Source organism: Mercurialis annua, linkage group LG7, assembly GCF_937616625.2.
Source record: "Mercurialis annua linkage group LG7, ddMerAnnu1.2, whole genome shotgun sequence".
Classification (NCBI taxonomy): Eukaryota; Viridiplantae; Streptophyta; class Magnoliopsida; order Malpighiales; family Euphorbiaceae; genus Mercurialis; species Mercurialis annua.
The window spans coordinates 4,355,366-4,370,674 of record NC_065576.1 but is presented as its reverse complement, the minus strand read 5'-3'; the positions used below and the strand labels follow the sequence as shown (position 1 = coordinate 4,370,674).

General features: G+C 29.2%; 3 protein-coding genes and 2 non-coding genes across 7 annotated transcripts; all 5 read left to right on the top strand.

Moving 5' to 3' along the window:
* The first annotated feature begins 1,551 nt into the window (after nt 1-1,551).
* Nucleotides 1,552-4,213, top strand: LOC126654513 (microtubule-associated protein RP/EB family member 1C). The gene is made up of 6 exons (XM_050348400.2): nt 1,552-1,728; nt 1,848-2,003; nt 2,127-2,230; nt 2,952-3,186; nt 3,264-3,377; nt 3,743-4,213. Exons 1-6 carry the CDS (start codon nt 1,621-1,623, stop codon nt 4,016-4,018), a joined length of 993 nt encoding a protein of 330 aa, XP_050204357.1. The 5' UTR covers nt 1,552-1,620; the 3' UTR covers nt 4,019-4,213.
* Nucleotides 4,214-5,113: 900 nt separating this feature from the next.
* On the top strand, nt 5,114-5,210 carry LOC126658951 (small nucleolar RNA R12). Its single transcript, XR_007634516.1, has one exon. It is a non-coding gene; the product is annotated as a small nucleolar RNA R12 (small nucleolar RNA).
* Nucleotides 5,211-5,288: 78 nt separating this feature from the next.
* LOC126658952 (small nucleolar RNA R12) lies at nt 5,289-5,385 on the top strand. The gene has a single exon (XR_007634517.1). It is a non-coding gene; the product is annotated as a small nucleolar RNA R12 (small nucleolar RNA).
* A 770-nt stretch (nt 5,386-6,155) lies between these two features.
* LOC126656354 (uncharacterized) lies at nt 6,156-7,368 on the top strand. The gene is made up of 2 exons (XM_050350900.1): nt 6,156-6,260; nt 7,011-7,368. The coding sequence occupies exons 1-2, from the start codon at nt 6,240-6,242 to the stop codon at nt 7,230-7,232; spliced, it is 243 nt and encodes an 80-aa protein (XP_050206857.1). The 5' UTR covers nt 6,156-6,239; the 3' UTR covers nt 7,233-7,368.
* Nucleotides 7,369-8,162: 794 nt separating this feature from the next.
* On the top strand, nt 8,163-10,756 carry LOC126654719 (ADP-ribosylation factor 1-like). Of its 3 annotated transcripts, none has more exons than XM_050348674.2 (6): nt 8,163-8,266; nt 8,371-8,520; nt 9,209-9,279; nt 9,554-9,673; nt 10,038-10,156; nt 10,288-10,494. In XM_050348674.2, the coding sequence occupies exons 2-6, from the start codon at nt 8,373-8,375 to the stop codon at nt 10,388-10,390; spliced, it is 561 nt and encodes a 186-aa protein (XP_050204631.1). In that variant the 5' UTR covers nt 8,163-8,266; nt 8,371-8,372; the 3' UTR covers nt 10,391-10,494. The 3 variants fall into 3 exon arrangements, with proteins under 3 accessions (XP_050204631.1, XP_050204630.1, XP_050204629.1); XM_050348673.2 differs by lacking the exon at nt 8,163-8,266 and adding an exon at nt 10,547-10,756 and having other exon boundaries at nt 8,273-8,520; nt 10,288-10,369; XM_050348672.1 differs by lacking the exon at nt 8,163-8,266 and having other exon boundaries at nt 8,273-8,520.
* Nucleotides 10,757-15,309: the final 4,553 nt, after the last annotated feature.

The window sequence follows — 15,309 nt, the reverse complement described above, 5'->3', positions numbered from 1 at the left end:
GCAAACTCTGCTGAGACGTCCTTTCCTCTCTTCTCTTGATCCCCACTTTTCTATTATGCTGAGGTGTCTAATTCTGCTTAGACCGGAGCGTTTGGTAGATGCGCTCTGCGCGGGGGACATTCATATTGGGTTGTCAGAGAATCTTCTATGGTCCTCAAAAGTTTGTTGGGCGATCTGGGTACGTCATCCGGTTAGCTGTACTTACCTCTTCATGAGTGTTTTACGAGGCTGACTTAGGGCTTCACTCCATGAGTCCTGATGCTTCACTACCTCGGTATATCAACTTTAGTTCCTCGGGTAACTCAACAACTGTCCTATCTATAGCCTCCGGCTATTATTCCGGAATCCGGTGACCTTAGCCCTCTAATGCCCAGGTTATCTCGGATCTTGCACTCTAGGGCTCATTTTTACTTTGTTCTTTGACTACGTTAGTCGCTCTTTTGTCTGACTAAGTGATGCTCGTCCTTGAAGAGGTTGCTTCGCCCATAACCTACTACTATGTTATTAATATTAACTATAAATTTAAATAAAATTCATCATTTGATAAAATAAAAAATTATACAAGTCTATAAGTTTTTAAAATTCGTCATTTTCTAAAATCTCTTATTTGAATTCCCATCTACTAAAGGAGAAAGTTAAAATCTAACATTTTTAGATTTTAACTTAATTTTATTATTTTTAATATGTTTTCATAAATTTACAGATACTATATTTTTCCAAAGATTAAATTTAAAAAATTTAATCCATATGTTCTAGACTTCTGGAAAAAAGTTTAAAATATGTTTAGCCTTTATTTAATTTTAAAATTAGGTTTATTCACCAAAAAATACCAAACCTATTTTTTTTTGTCAGTTATAACCAAACCTTATTTAAATATTTCAGCTGACATGCCAGCCAATTGCTTAGTTGGCGGTGACGTGGATGATACAGTGTCAGAAAAACCGGTTCGATTCAAAAATGGCTAAAAAGAAAACAGAACTTATAAGGTTTGGCTAAATTTGGTGATTTTTAAAGGTTTGACTATAATTGACACAAAACGTATAGGTTTGACATTTTTTGGTGATTAAACCTAAACATAGTGATTTGTGTATTTTAATTATCCCTCACACCTTTAAAGCGTTTGAAAACACGCACTTTTGCCATGTTGAATGAAAAAAGTCAGATCGGCAAAACAGTTGCAGTTAAGGGGTTAAATAAAAAAAAATTAAGAGGTCCAATAGAATACAGAATTAATTCAATAATCTCAAAAAATAAAAATATATAATTTAGGGGTTAAATAATATATTAAGTCGAATTTTTTTAATAAAGTAATGAGATGACATGAAAAATGAAAGTCATCAATCTTCATCACCTCTTGAAATAAACGATTGGGCCGCTATATACGTGGGCTCCAGAAGGCTTAACCCGTTGTATACATGGACTCTAAACCCTACCCGAATAACCCGGATATTTGTACAACGGTTATGTCTGCGTCAGACACACACATTTTGAATCGTTAAAAATCGCGCTCTCTCACTTTTTTAAATTCGCTCTCTCTCTCTCTCTCTCTCTCTCTCTCTCTCTCTCTAAAAACCGGAGACAAATAAACAAACGTCTGCGAGAAGTTATCAGAAATTAACAATGGCGACGAATATCGGAATGATGGACGGAGCGTACTTCGTCGGCCGATCAGAGATTCTGTCGTGGATCAACTCTACTCTTCAGCTCAGTCTCTCCAAAGTAGAGGAGGTTAATTTCTCGTTTATTCTTCAAAATTCAATTTCTGTTAGGTTAAATCATCTGATTAATTGCGAAGTTTCGGTTTGATTATTACATTTTGATGTATGGAATTTTGTTACTGTTTTCAGGCGTGTTCCGGTGCGGTCCATTGTCAGTTAATGGACGCGGCTCATCCAGGGATGGTACCGATGCATAAAGTGAATTTCGACGCTAAAAGTGAATACGAAATGATCCAGAATTATAAGGTTCTTCAAGATGTTTTCAACAAACTCAAGATCACTAAGGTTTTTCTCTTTTTTTTTTTTAATAAGTTTGATTTTAAGGCCTCAGATCTCTGTATTTTTATCATGTGATTGTTGTTTTGTTATATTAATGTGGAATTTGCTGTTCTGTGTGTTGTTTTGAAGTATATTGAAGTGAATAAGCTGATAAAAGGAAGACCGCTTGATAATTTGGAGTTCATGCAGTGGATGAAGCGTTACTGTGACTCTGTTAATGGTGGCTCTGTCAAGTAATTTCTTACTCTTGTTTTTCTTCTTAAGATTTATCTGTTTGTGATTTTTGGTTTGGTAAATAACTGTGAAGATTTTACAGTGTTTGCTTAACATCTGTTGTTTGAAGTGCTGTGTTTGTTTTTCTGTTTGGCTAAAATTTAATTGAAAATTGAAATTGAATTGTATTTCTATAAAATGAAGTTGTGTTGCTTTGTGAAGTTGAAGAACTGAAATCTTACGATTACATGCCTCTATAACATTAGAGATTGACTTGAAAGATTTTGATTGCGTCGAATTCTTAATGTCTTTGTTTGGAGCAAATCAGTAGTTAAACGATTTGAGTTTTTATGAAATTAGCAGCATGATTTCATATCTTTTAAGATTTCTTACACTTTTTTAGGTTCAATTCAATGCTTTAGAATAATGATTCATGGGATATAAACATGATCAAATCCATAATTGTTTTTGTTTTTTTAAAGTTCCTAATGAATTTTCAATTTAAACAAAAACGACTATATCCATTTATAAATAAATTTCACAAAACATTATTGAATTCATTTGTGCCAAACACACCACATATCTCAAGTTATCTACTGTGTTGACTGTAGCTATTGTTTATTTCTTGAATTCTGCTTTGTATTACTTATGCATTCTCTTTATAAATACACAAACAGATTTAGAAATTAGAATAAGTATAAAGGGGTATGCATCTATTTACTTCTCTACTTCTGTTATTAGTTACAACCCACTGGAAAGGAGAGAATCTTGCAAGGGAGGAAAAGAAGTAGCCAAGAAATGTCAATCATCTCAATCTTCAGTTAAAGGTTCAAATGCTGCCCCTAAAGCACCATCTTCTCATAATGCGCGGAGGCATGATGTGTCGTCTGCGAATCTTACAACTCATTCTGTTAAGGCTGCTTCTAAACCACCACCGCCACCACCTCCTAGTGCAGTACCTGCATATGATGAGCAGGTATGATCAAGTTGATTTGCAGCTACAATTTGATGATATGCGAAATATATTAATCTACTCCGCGATTTGATTTGCAGATTACAGAATTGAAGCTGTCTGTTGATAGTCTTGAGAAGGAGAGGGATTTCTATTTTGGGAAGCTGAGAGATATCGAGATTTTGTGCCAGAATCCTGAGATCGACAACCTTCCTGTATGGCTCTTCGAATCTACTTTTGTTGCACCCAAACTTTTTAAATATATGTTTTGGCTTTTCATTTCTATTTTCAGAAATATTTCTGAAACTCCAAAACTCCATATTTATAACTTATTTTTACAACAAATATAATTTTCTCTTTATTTCATTATTTCCATTTTCGTACTACATAGCTTATCACAAACTGCTAACATTTATTTTTCGATTTCACAAATGCTTTAGAAATCCTCCTGAAACTCTATTTTATAACATTCCTATCAAAAATATGGTTTCCTTTTTCCCATTTAAACATTTATCTCGTTTCAGCTTTTCTGTTCCGACCTACATAGCTTACAAGTAGACCGAATTCTTGTTCTTTGCAGGCTGTTGCAGCAATCAAAAGAATACTATATGCTGTAGATGATAACGCATCGGTTGTCGCAGAAGCTCAAGCCATGCTTCACCAGAATGAAGAAATTCTGCTGAGCCCCATCCCGGAGGTATCGTCGGAGGAAAGGATGAATTCTGATACTCAAAAGAGAAAAAGCATAGTGAACTTGGACGTTGAAGCGATCGGTATCTCAGCTTTATCTCCCCGGCAAAGGATTTCTGATGCTGCTGATGTTCATTGCAGTGGGTCACCTCTTATGACTTGCTGATTAGTAATATAGATGTAGTCAGAATCTAAACCTGATATTACCAAACAGTTGAGTTGTCTTCAAACATATTTCTTTTTTTATAGCTAAAATTTCATGTGGTATTATGTTACATATGCGACAACAACTAATGGCCGGTTACATGTCTGCTTATGTTGTACTTTCATTTGAAGAAGAAATAGTACTAGTGTTCTATAATTTGAATTGCCACTAAATTTTGCGAAGATGTGTGTATCAGTTGCAGCCACTGCTGCCAAGTTGGCGATAAAGTTAAAAACTGCAGCAGTCTCTAAATTGGAGTAAAATGTAGGAAGTTTAAATATTAATAGTACTTTTAACTTTGGAATCGTTTGCAATCTGCGCCTGTATTGGGCCGAACTTATGGGCTGGATATATAAGTAGAAGTTTACTCCATAACTATACTTTCACTTAGACAATTACTTGGCCCATGCAAGTGTTTAAGTGGTATCCAAGTTTGTTGTTGTAGCGACCAAGCAATGTTCTCTCTGACTCTGTTTCTTTATTCTTTTCTATGTAAATAAATATACCTTTAAATAGCAGCTGGATCAATTATTTATGGCCAAGACAAATGTTATACATTTCTTTGTTTATTATTATTATTATTATTATTATTTTATTAGTGCTACTCTTGTTTTGTGAAGATCTAATGTTCATGTTATTTTGTTAATTATTTTTTTGGCTGAATTATCTATCCACAACTATATCATCTTTACCGTATATGTTACATTCTTTAAACTTCGTCCGTTTGGTCCAGCATTTTTCGAGTGTTGCCACACATTACTCAGAAATTGCTCGGAGCATGGCCAATTCAATGTGGAATATCTACGTGTATAAATTCTATCTTACTTATGCATACAATACCGCGTCATGTCGGTTCCAAAAGGTAAATAATATATTTATCAACGCTAAAAATATATTATACTAGATTAGTAAAGTTTAAAAATTATGATTAATATGACAATTGAATTGTGATTGTTGGTAGATAAAATAATTTTATACTTTTTTTATTATTATTATTTTATATATATAAGATTATGAAATTTATTGATGTATATATATATAGAAGAAGAAAAAAAAGAGAGAATGATGAAAGAAATTTTACGGTTTTCTCTCAATTTATTTTGTTACTTTTTAGTAATAAATGATATTAATCAATCAGCGAATTCTGACTCTCATTTTATATTCTTTTTATTTTTTCTATTTTTATACTTTTATATCTTTTTAGTTAAGTGACTTCTAAGAAGAAAAAGAAGAGAGAATGATGAAAGAAATTATGCGGTTTCCTCTCGGTTGATATTATTACTTTTTAGTAATAAATGATATTAATCAATTAGCGAATTCTGACTCTCATTTTATATTTTTCTTTTGATTTTTTCTATTTTCACGATTTTATTTTTTTTAGTTAAGTGACTTCTAAGGAAAAAAGGGAGAATGATGAAATAAATTATACGGTTTCCTCTCAATTGATTTTGTTACTTTTTAGTAATAAATGATATTAATCGATCAACGAATTCTGACTCTCATTTTGTAATTTTTTTTCTTTTTTCTAATTTTATGGTTTTATTTCTTTTTAGTTAAGTGACTTCTAAAATTTAAAATTTTTCAACTTTTATCATTTTGAACAAAACAATTTGTTTTTCTCAAGTATAATTTAGTGTGAAATGATAGTATTTAATTATAAATATGATTATCTTCATTATAATAGACAGCCATAAATAGATAAATTATGTTCAATTGATTCATTTCTATTTTATATCAAGACAAACAAAATAAACTAGAAAATAATTGATAAAATTAAAAAAATAGATGAATTTAATTTTTCTGAATTATTTTGCATTTTTAATTGAGGAAAATTGATTTATGATAATAAAATGAGTAAGACTTTTTAGAGGATAAATTTGTTTGATTGTTTTATTTTTTGTTCGAAAATGAATTTCAAATTCAATTCTATTTTTGATCTTTTGGGTACAAAAATGTCAAATATTTACATTAATTACATTACTTGTTCAATATTTGTGAGTTGAAAATGCAAGAGAGTGACATATGGAGAAATTTACTTCAGACAAGGGCCTCCTCTTCAGCCTAATTCTTCGTTTCCTTAACACCGAGTAATGATCAGCAAACCCTATTATTTTTCTATTTATACATCTAATTCATTTTTGCACTCTAAAGTTTGAATTCAAAGTTAATCAATCATTTCAACATGAATACACAGATCAGAAAGGTATAATCCCCCTCTCTTTCTTGTTTATATTTAGGTTATTATTTCTATATTCTTCAACCAAAAATTATTGCTCCAATTTTAAAAAATCAGTTTTAAAAAATTGTTGTTTTGCATTGAATTGTAGCTATAATTCATTAATTTGTGATTTTTTTTCATATACCGCCATATTATTCGCGGGAAAAACCAATAATATATAAGACTTTGCCGAATTATATTATTGCCATTTTTTATGAATATTATTATTGTCAATATTTTAATAATATGTTATTAATATTACTGAGTAAAGAATCATTGTAGTCTTTTGAATTTGTACGTCATATGATCAATTAACTCAGACTTAACTATTTTAATCAATGAAAACCAATATACTTCAATTTATATCAATTTACTCCTAAATTGTAGTACAAAAATAAATTCATTTACAGACCGCGATAACTCTATTGAGATCAATTTCTAAATTATCATACTATTGTTCATAATTAATTAAAATAGATAAGTGTGAGTTAAGTGATCCTAACATACGGATTTAGCGCTTTGTTTTTTTTATTTTGTTAACGAATAATGTAGCAGTTAAAACTCCGAAATTTTACCAAAAAAACTTAAGAAGCTAAAATCCAACAGCATTTTTACTTCTAAAATTGAGGGAAAAAATAGTAATTTTGACATAAAATGGTAGAAATATTAGTCCTTTTATAAATTTCTTATCATTTTTGTATGAACATATTATGTTATGAGTTATGATTGTGGCAGGAGACATTGAGTAATGCACAAGATAATGTGGAGAAAAGAATTGAAACTACAGATTACCGGTCATCGGCGGGGCAAGGCCAAGAGTTGAGGAGCGTGGAGGTGATTCACCAGACAAACCCTAATAAGGAAAATATCCACACTAGCGGCGGTGTCTTGTCCGACGCTGCAGCTTCTGTGGCGGCAACTCTTCAGTCTGCCAAGGAGGCTATTACCAAAAATTGACAGCCCAAACCAGAATTTGGCTGTAAATTTATTTCTTTACTTCTATTTAAGTGAATGTATAATTTATTGGTTTGACATCATTTTTGTTGTGAAACATGTACTAATCATCAATATTATGGAGCACATTTCTAGATTATGGAGGGTGTTTAGTATCATTCAAATTGCTTACGTTATCCCTTACCAAGATATTTGTAACGGAACAATGAAAGATTTGTGACATATTTATAATGCAATTGTCATAATTTTTTTAATTTATGACGAAATTGTGTTAAAACATATAATTTATGAGCGAATCTACATAGAACATATGATGGATAATTTCCACTTTAATTTTACAATATAATTTTACATTTTAATTTTTTTTTGTTTTGCTCATCTTTATAAAATTACATTTTATATTTTTGCCAATTTTATGAAAACTTCATTGGTCCGCCACCACAAAAATTGTAATATTTTATTATCTATAAAGGTTCATTTTCTATTTTTGAACTTGACTTAAGAAGAAGAAGGAAAAAAAAATATCCAAAAAAACTTGACACAAAAAATCAAATAAGATAAAGTTTGTGACTTTTGAAAAAACACCTTTAAATTTGGTATTTTAACTCGTTTAATCCTTTCAGTTTCAAATTGTCCAATAAATTTATGTCACCTCGTCTCTAATTTGTATGTAATGCTTCAATCGTTTTTTATTACCTCATTTAAGGAAATAAAACTAGTCAGAATGTCACGTTTGAGGGTATTTTATTCTAAAAACACAATTTTACCCTTAATTGATATTTTATACCAAATGCGAGGGGCAAAATGAACCTTTATTTATTTTACTAATAAAACCTAAAGGACAACAAGAAGGTTCGAGCCGCTGATACAACACAAAGTGAGTCCACTTTATTCTTCTACAATCTTCGAAAGAATCCTATTCCACTTGCAATTTGTGCCCTTTTCTGATAATAGAATCATGTCTCTTCTTGCTTATATTATAGGCTACACAAACTTGTATTTTTTTTCTTAAATTTTGTTTGTTTTCCAATTCCAAGGTTTGCAAATACAGCTGCAACTGGTTTGAGTTTTTTTTAATTCTAATTAATATGTATTTTATTAAATTTGTTTCTGATGAAAAATGGACCGTTAATTGTTGCAGAAATGGGTTTAGCAATATCTAGGCTTATAAAGCAATTGTTTGCAAGAAAAGAAATGAGAATTCTGATGGTGGGTTTGGATGCAGCTGGAAAAACAACCATTCTCTACAAATTGAAGCTTGGAGAGATTGTTACTACCATACCTACTATTGGTAATCTCCTATATACTTGCTATTACATAAGGTGTCATGTCAAATGACGATTGACATAACGACGGATACAATAGATTTATTATTTTATCGAGAAATTCTTATCTAAACTCAGTCTATTATTTTATCTTATTGATACGTAGCTAAGCAATATTATTTCTCCATCTGAGGAGGGCCAATCGCAATATGCACTATATATGAAAAAACAATTTTTAAAAAATTAGAGGGCCAAATGCAAAATTTAAAAGTTTTATACACTAATTTAGATATTTTATTTAAAAGTTGAGGGGGCCAAGGCCCTCCCTAGCCCCACTCTCCCTCTGTCAATGCTAGTGAGACCTAATTTGAGTGGTTAGACTCTTCAAGCGCACTCTTAAGAACAACATAACATGTTATTTCGGCTGAATTAACTTAAATCATACCTGTAACAACTAACCTAGTTACATATTATCTCTATGGGAAAAATGGTAATATTGTCTAAAATAAATTTTGAATTTTTATTACCTGTTTGATATGAGTTGAAGTTTTGGTATTGATATGAAATATATGGCTAAAATTTAAATCAGTCTTTTAATCCTTTCACTATATATCAAGTTACATCCTCTTCTTAAGTTTTAGTTAGCACTTAGCAGCTAATAATAGCACCTTTGACAATCAATTGATTATTATTCTGATTCTGATGATGGTTCAGGTTTCAACGTGGAAACTGTTGATTACAAAAATGTTAGCTTCACTGTTTGGGATGTTGGAGGACAGGACAAGGTATACAAAAAAATACAATTTACAAACTATGTTGCTCGGAAACAGAAAATGCAAAACGGTATATTTTACAAAAATAGAATAGGTTATAAATCTAGCCTCTAAAATTTAAAACCAGTTTTAGAAACGAAAATAAAACACTAAATGTAGGATTGTAGTTTTTTATATCACCATTTTCCGTTTTATTGTTTTCGTTTCCGTAGAATAAGAGCGTAATCTCGATTGCTATGAAAAAACAGAGAACTGATATGTGTCAATTCTGCTATTCAATATATAGATTCGACCATTATGGAGACATTACTTTCAGAACACACAAGGTCTTATATTTGTGGTTGATAGCAATGACAGGGAAAGGATTTCAGAAGCTAGAGATGAGTTGCATAGGATGTTGAGTGAGGTACATACATAAACCAGGTTAAATATTTTTGTGATTATATATTAAACTATATAATTTTTATAAAACAATATTTTTTATGTTCTATTAACCCAATTTCTTTTCCCAACAACGAAAGGTTGCCCAATGGTGAATAATAGTTTATGTAGCGACAGGATTGCCTACATGGTAAAGTTGGATACCCGGCAATCTGTCGACTACATAAGCAATTATTTTAGCTAGGATTGATTAGGTAAATTTTCATTGCTGGGAAATTAAAATCCAAGCTACTAAATATAACAAATTTACGTCAGTAACCGTTGTGTAACTGTATAATTCAATTACCGCAAATGTTTGAATGGAGCTTGATTAATTGTTGTGTCTGCAGGAAGAACTAAGGGTAGCAACTCTGCTTGTGTTTGCAAATAAACAAGATCTTTCGAATGTGTTGACTGTTTCAGAAATCACTGATAAACTTGGTCTCCACTCACTCCGCCAGCGCCGGTGGTATAATATAATGTGTTTTTATATATATTGAGGAATAAGTTATAAATATAAATTTTTTAGAGTTTTATAAATATTTCTAAAAATAAAATTAAACGTCAGAAATTAATTAAAATTAGTATGATCCTATATAGGTACATTCAGTCAACCTGTGCCACTTCTGGGCAAGGACTTTACGAGGGTCTTGATTGGCTGTCGAGCAACATCTCTAGCAAGGTAAATTTATTGAAAATCTGAATTCATAATTTTGGAAAATTCTTATCTAGATTGGATATTATTAAACCAGTTGAAGTTTAGATATATTATCTTATAAGTGATAAATTATAAATTAAATTTATTGATCTGGTATTAAACATTCAAAATAACTGCAATGATCTTTGTGTTCTTTTGCAGGGTTGATATTTGCTGTAATAAATGATGGATAATTTAAGTACTGGGATGAAATCAATAGTAATTGTAATAATATAATTATAACCAAATTACTATGATAAGGTGTGTAGATAAAATAAAAATAAAAAATCCCAATTATTGCTGCTGTAAAATCGATGATTTATTCAGATACTATTTATTTACAATTAGGCAAAATACATGTTTAGAGCACTATCATATTCTTTTAATGAGTCTGTCCACTACAATTTATATGTTTTAAATGCTTATACTTAAATTTTATAGATAATAGATTCTTCTGTTATAAAAAAATGATCATGGTGTCAGGTTAGACCGGAAAAAAAATACTTTTGACAAAAGTAAAAGTATAGAAACTCAATTTATATAAAAAACAATTATATTAAAAAGACGAATAAAAACTTAATCCCACTAGCATTAACGGCTGTGTACTCATTTCATTTTCGTGATGACAGAATCTAATGTTTGTAAAATTACAAGTGTAAAGAATTTAATGTTGACAAATAAAAATAGAGGGATTCAACTTAAAGAATTAAAATAACAAATAAGTTGATTCAAATCAGGAATATCTAATCTAAATCTGGTTCATAAAAAATTTAAAAATTTATCCAATCAAATATTAAAATATCTAACATAAATTTCTCTCTTTCTATAATCTTCTTTCTTTTGGAAAATTCATGGACTGTATGTGTTTACCCTTTCAATTAGCTGATATACGAGGCCCAGCCTGAGATTTGACTGAAGCTGTTACAGCGAGACCTAGATTTTGTAGTTATATGCCATGGTTTTAGGTCAATGGCAACCCACGAGTAAACCCTATCATTGGGTCGTATGGCGCCCGGCCCATCCCAATCCAGCCTGTTTGGATCAGACTAAAACACAAATTTTTACATTTTGTCCAATCCAAGCCCTTCTGTATTATTTATGGGGAAATTAAAAAAAAAAGAACGGAAAAAAAATTAATACTTCTCAAAAAGTTTACAAAAATATAATATATGTTTTCACTTTTATGTATTGTATTATATATGTATCAGAGATATGTATTGATAATTTATAAAATATGTGTCAAAGATATATCAGAAAAAATATTATAATAAAAAAAATGTAAATTATGTAAAAGAAATTAATTTTTAAATAAGATTAATTTTTTTTAAAATAAATATATATTTTTATAAATCAAGTAATTTTTTAGGCTAGTTTTTTCGTTATTCCTAATTTTATTTCTTTACGTGCGAGTTTGTATTTTTATTATTTATCAATTTTTATTATAACTATGAAAACTTTTAGTTCAAATCTGCATAAATTTGAAGTTGCATTCAAAAGAGTCAAGTTTAATTGAATTACAGCTAAACCCGATCAATCTCGTCCTTGTGCAACTGTGCTCATGATTGAACTGTACAGATTCAATAATTTGGTTCAACTTGTCTCTTTGCGCATTTCAATTAATTTAATGAAATAATTACTAAAATAATCTATGACCTTAAGTTAAATTAATTTAATTTTAAAAATTAATTGTTTTTTTATGTTTGAAAAATATATTCATTGTCAGTTAATTAATTTGATAAAAAATAATTATCATAAATAAAATAAAATCTGATTTCTAAGGTTTTTTATTTCAAAATATCATATAAATTCAAGCATATTTTTTAAATATGTTACAATCAATTATAAATAATTATTTATGTATTTATCAAAAAAAATATGCATTTTAAAATATTAATAAATTTAAATGTATGTGTTGAATTTTTTAATTATAAGTTCAAAATTAATATTACTAAAAAGTTTTATGATTATCATAATAATATTTGGACTACAATTATTTTTAGTACAACCCAATTAAATTTTTATAAAATAATTACTTGAATTTAAAAATATTATACTAAAATTGAATATTGCTATAATTATTAGAGCATATCGTAATTTCAAATAAAAAAATCATAAAAAATAATTATAAAATTTATTGGAGTTTTATGGTTTATGAACTATTATAAAAAAAAAAATAAGCTCATAACTCATTTCTTTAAAATCATCATAAAAATTATCAACAGATGAATATGGTTGTGCGTATACCTGAACTCGAGAAATCTATAATTCTCATAATGAGAATACCAGTCAGACTGCTCTCAAATCGATAATATTAAACAATGACGGAGGAAGGGGGAGGCATGGCAGTGTCATGACCTCCTAAATTTTTAAAATTGTTAAAATTAGCACTAATTTTTTTAGTATTTTACAATTTAATTCCTCTTAATTTTTAAGATTGTCTACTATATATACTCCCTCCGTTCTTTTTTAGTTGTCCATTTAGCCAAATGAATTTGTCTATATTTAGTTGTCCATTTAGAATGTCAAGATAACATTAGCTATTATCTTCCAAATTTAACCCTCCCTAATAAATGACTATATAACTCAATTTACAAAGCATTTATTATATAATAGGGTTATATTAGTATTTACTCCTATTATTTAAGACAAAAATCCCACTATCTTAATATGTGCAATTTTGGCTAAATGGACAACTAAAAAAGAACGGAGGTAGTATTATATATTGAAATTTAATTCTCCCTGTATTGAAATCATGGCTCCATCAATGATAATAAACTACTCTAACAAGTCAAATATAAGATAGTTTTTATTAAACAATAAAATGAATTCCATTATTCAATACCTAAATAACTTTATCAGTAGAGTATGTTGTTGGCGGATTGTGATTCCCTCAAGTTTATTTGAATTTGAGAGAGTCATGTTCACGATCTACACCGTTCATTGTAAAATAAATGATGTAGATTAGTTTGATTAAAATTGTATTTTTTTGTACACTGTTCATTTTACAATGAACAGTGTATACCGTGAACATAACCTTATGTTTAAATTTAAATACGTTCTAACTTTCTTATCTTGCAGATTGAATTTTGAATGCGGATATCTTTTCCATCTCAAATCTTGCCACTATTACAATTTTCAATTTTTACATCTTTGATGAATTTCCTTTACTTTCCTTTTTCTTCCTTGGATTGAAAATTGCAGCATTCATGATTTAGCAAGTTTTGGTGTATGAGTTAATCAGTGAGGAACACACTGCAATTTCATGCCATCTATTATTATTAGAGGTGAATATATTATTTTCTAAGGACCAAAAATAAAAGAAGATAGTCAAAGAAGGACATCCCTCATATTAATGACCTGTGTCCATTTAATACCAGAATCAACTTATAGTACTTCAGGGTCCCAAATTAATGATAATTTGTGTTCCATGCATATCTGCTTCTAATTACTACTTGCATATATGCAACCTATTTATTGTATGCAGCTACCAATGATGATAGCAAAAAAGAAAACACACTGCAATTTAATAACTACATAACTCATTTACGATGTTTCACCAATTCTTCACAGATCCTCAACATATATTAGGTGGATGTGGCAGGACAATTAATTCATCTCTTTTTTAAATTTTATCATTATCATGGAAATTATTGGTTGGACCTGATTTACAGTGATCATTCTCATATAAATGAATTTTATATTTTTTTGATTTAAAGTAAAAATAAAAATATCAATAAAATTTATTGATTTTATAATAAATATTAAAAGGGGTTTATCGTTGATTAAAAGGCGGACGACAACACAAATGAAGTCAATTTAGAAAGAAAAATAATAAAGAATTAAGAGAAAAAGAAATTTCGTAATTAAATAATAAAAATCTTATAAATTAGGTACGAAAATTCGGGTTTAAATAGAAAATACCCATTTAAAATATGATTTATATAGGCGTAATAATCTAAAAACACTCAGATATTTGTCGTTTATTAATTCTAATCAAACCTTGTAATTATGTCAATTATAATCTAATTTGAGTCATTTTAATTCACTTGTAGTCAAGTCATTCTAGTTGAATAAATTAAATATAATTTGCTCATGTGACAACCATCGAATGATTATATATATAGTGTCAGCCATTTTCTATTTAATTGGACGGATTAGCCTTTAATAAGTTTTTTTTTTTTAGATTAAGATAATGTTTAATTTATTCCATTAGTAAAGTTTGGCTATAATTGAAATAAAATTCTTCAAATCATATGATAATTAGAAACAATTTAAAAAATCATTAAAATTGATAAAAGCGGTAAATGTTTATATTTTTCTAAGTCATCATATTAATATAATTGATCAATTAGCATTATTTACAAGAAGCATGATTCAACTCCTTATTGTAGATCAACTTGATTTCTCTAAATAGCAATAATTAGAGAAAAAAATATTTAAAAAAAATGTGGGCATAGAGATGTGTGTTTGGATTTGATGTTTAGATGAGTAGAATGACAAATTGTGCAAAATATCAGCAGTAGCTCATAAAAAGAAGGAAATAAATTAAATCAAGCAGAGAAGTATAGTGAACTGTCAAATACAACCTGCATCACTAACTCACCACTTAAAAATTCTCACGAATAATAGGTCAAAAATGTGCCATAGAAATTATGAAATTGGTTCGGCTAAATTCTAACCAGATCAATGTACAACTCTATCATAAGTATGACTCCCAAGAAAATTTATGTGACTGCCTTAAGTGTACAAAGTTCAGGTACTGCCCATGTGAAAACATTTCTTATACTATTGCAATCTTTTGTTTTCTCTTTGAATGGAAAAAATCTTTAATTTTGTGGGGTCTTTAACTGTTTTATTTGATGCCCAATTTTGTACATGACAAGGTCAAGCATTTTACATTGTTCCTTAATAGGACTAGCATCTTC

What these genes read in the sequence shown, in the direction of transcription:
- LOC126654513 (XM_050348400.2), top strand. Translation starts at nt 1,621, where the DNA reads ATGGCGACGAATATCGGAATGATGGACGGAGCGTACTTCGTCGGCCGA. An exon ending in ACAAACTCAAGATCACTAAG is followed by an intron (nt 2,004 to 2,126) that starts GTTTTTCTCTTT and finishes GTTGTTTTGAAG; the next exon opens with TATATTGAAGTGAATAAGCT. An exon ending in GTTAATGGTGGCTCTGTCAA is followed by an intron (nt 2,231 to 2,951) that starts GTAATTTCTTAC and finishes TTCTGTTATTAG; the next exon opens with TTACAACCCACTGGAAAGGA.
- LOC126656354 (XM_050350900.1), top strand. Translation starts at nt 6,240, where the DNA reads ATGAATACACAGATCAGAAAG. An exon ending in TGAATACACAGATCAGAAAG is followed by an intron (nt 6,261 to 7,010) that starts GTATAATCCCCC and finishes TGATTGTGGCAG; the next exon opens with GAGACATTGAGTAATGCACA.
- LOC126654719 (XM_050348672.1), top strand. Translation starts at nt 8,343, where the DNA reads ATGAAAAATGGACCGTTAATTGTTGCAGAAATGGGTTTAGCAATATCT. An exon ending in ATGTTGGAGGACAGGACAAG is followed by an intron (nt 9,280 to 9,553) that starts GTATACAAAAAA and finishes TTCAATATATAG; the next exon opens with ATTCGACCATTATGGAGACA. An exon ending in TGCATAGGATGTTGAGTGAG is followed by an intron (nt 9,674 to 10,037) that starts GTACATACATAA and finishes TTGTGTCTGCAG; the next exon opens with GAAGAACTAAGGGTAGCAAC.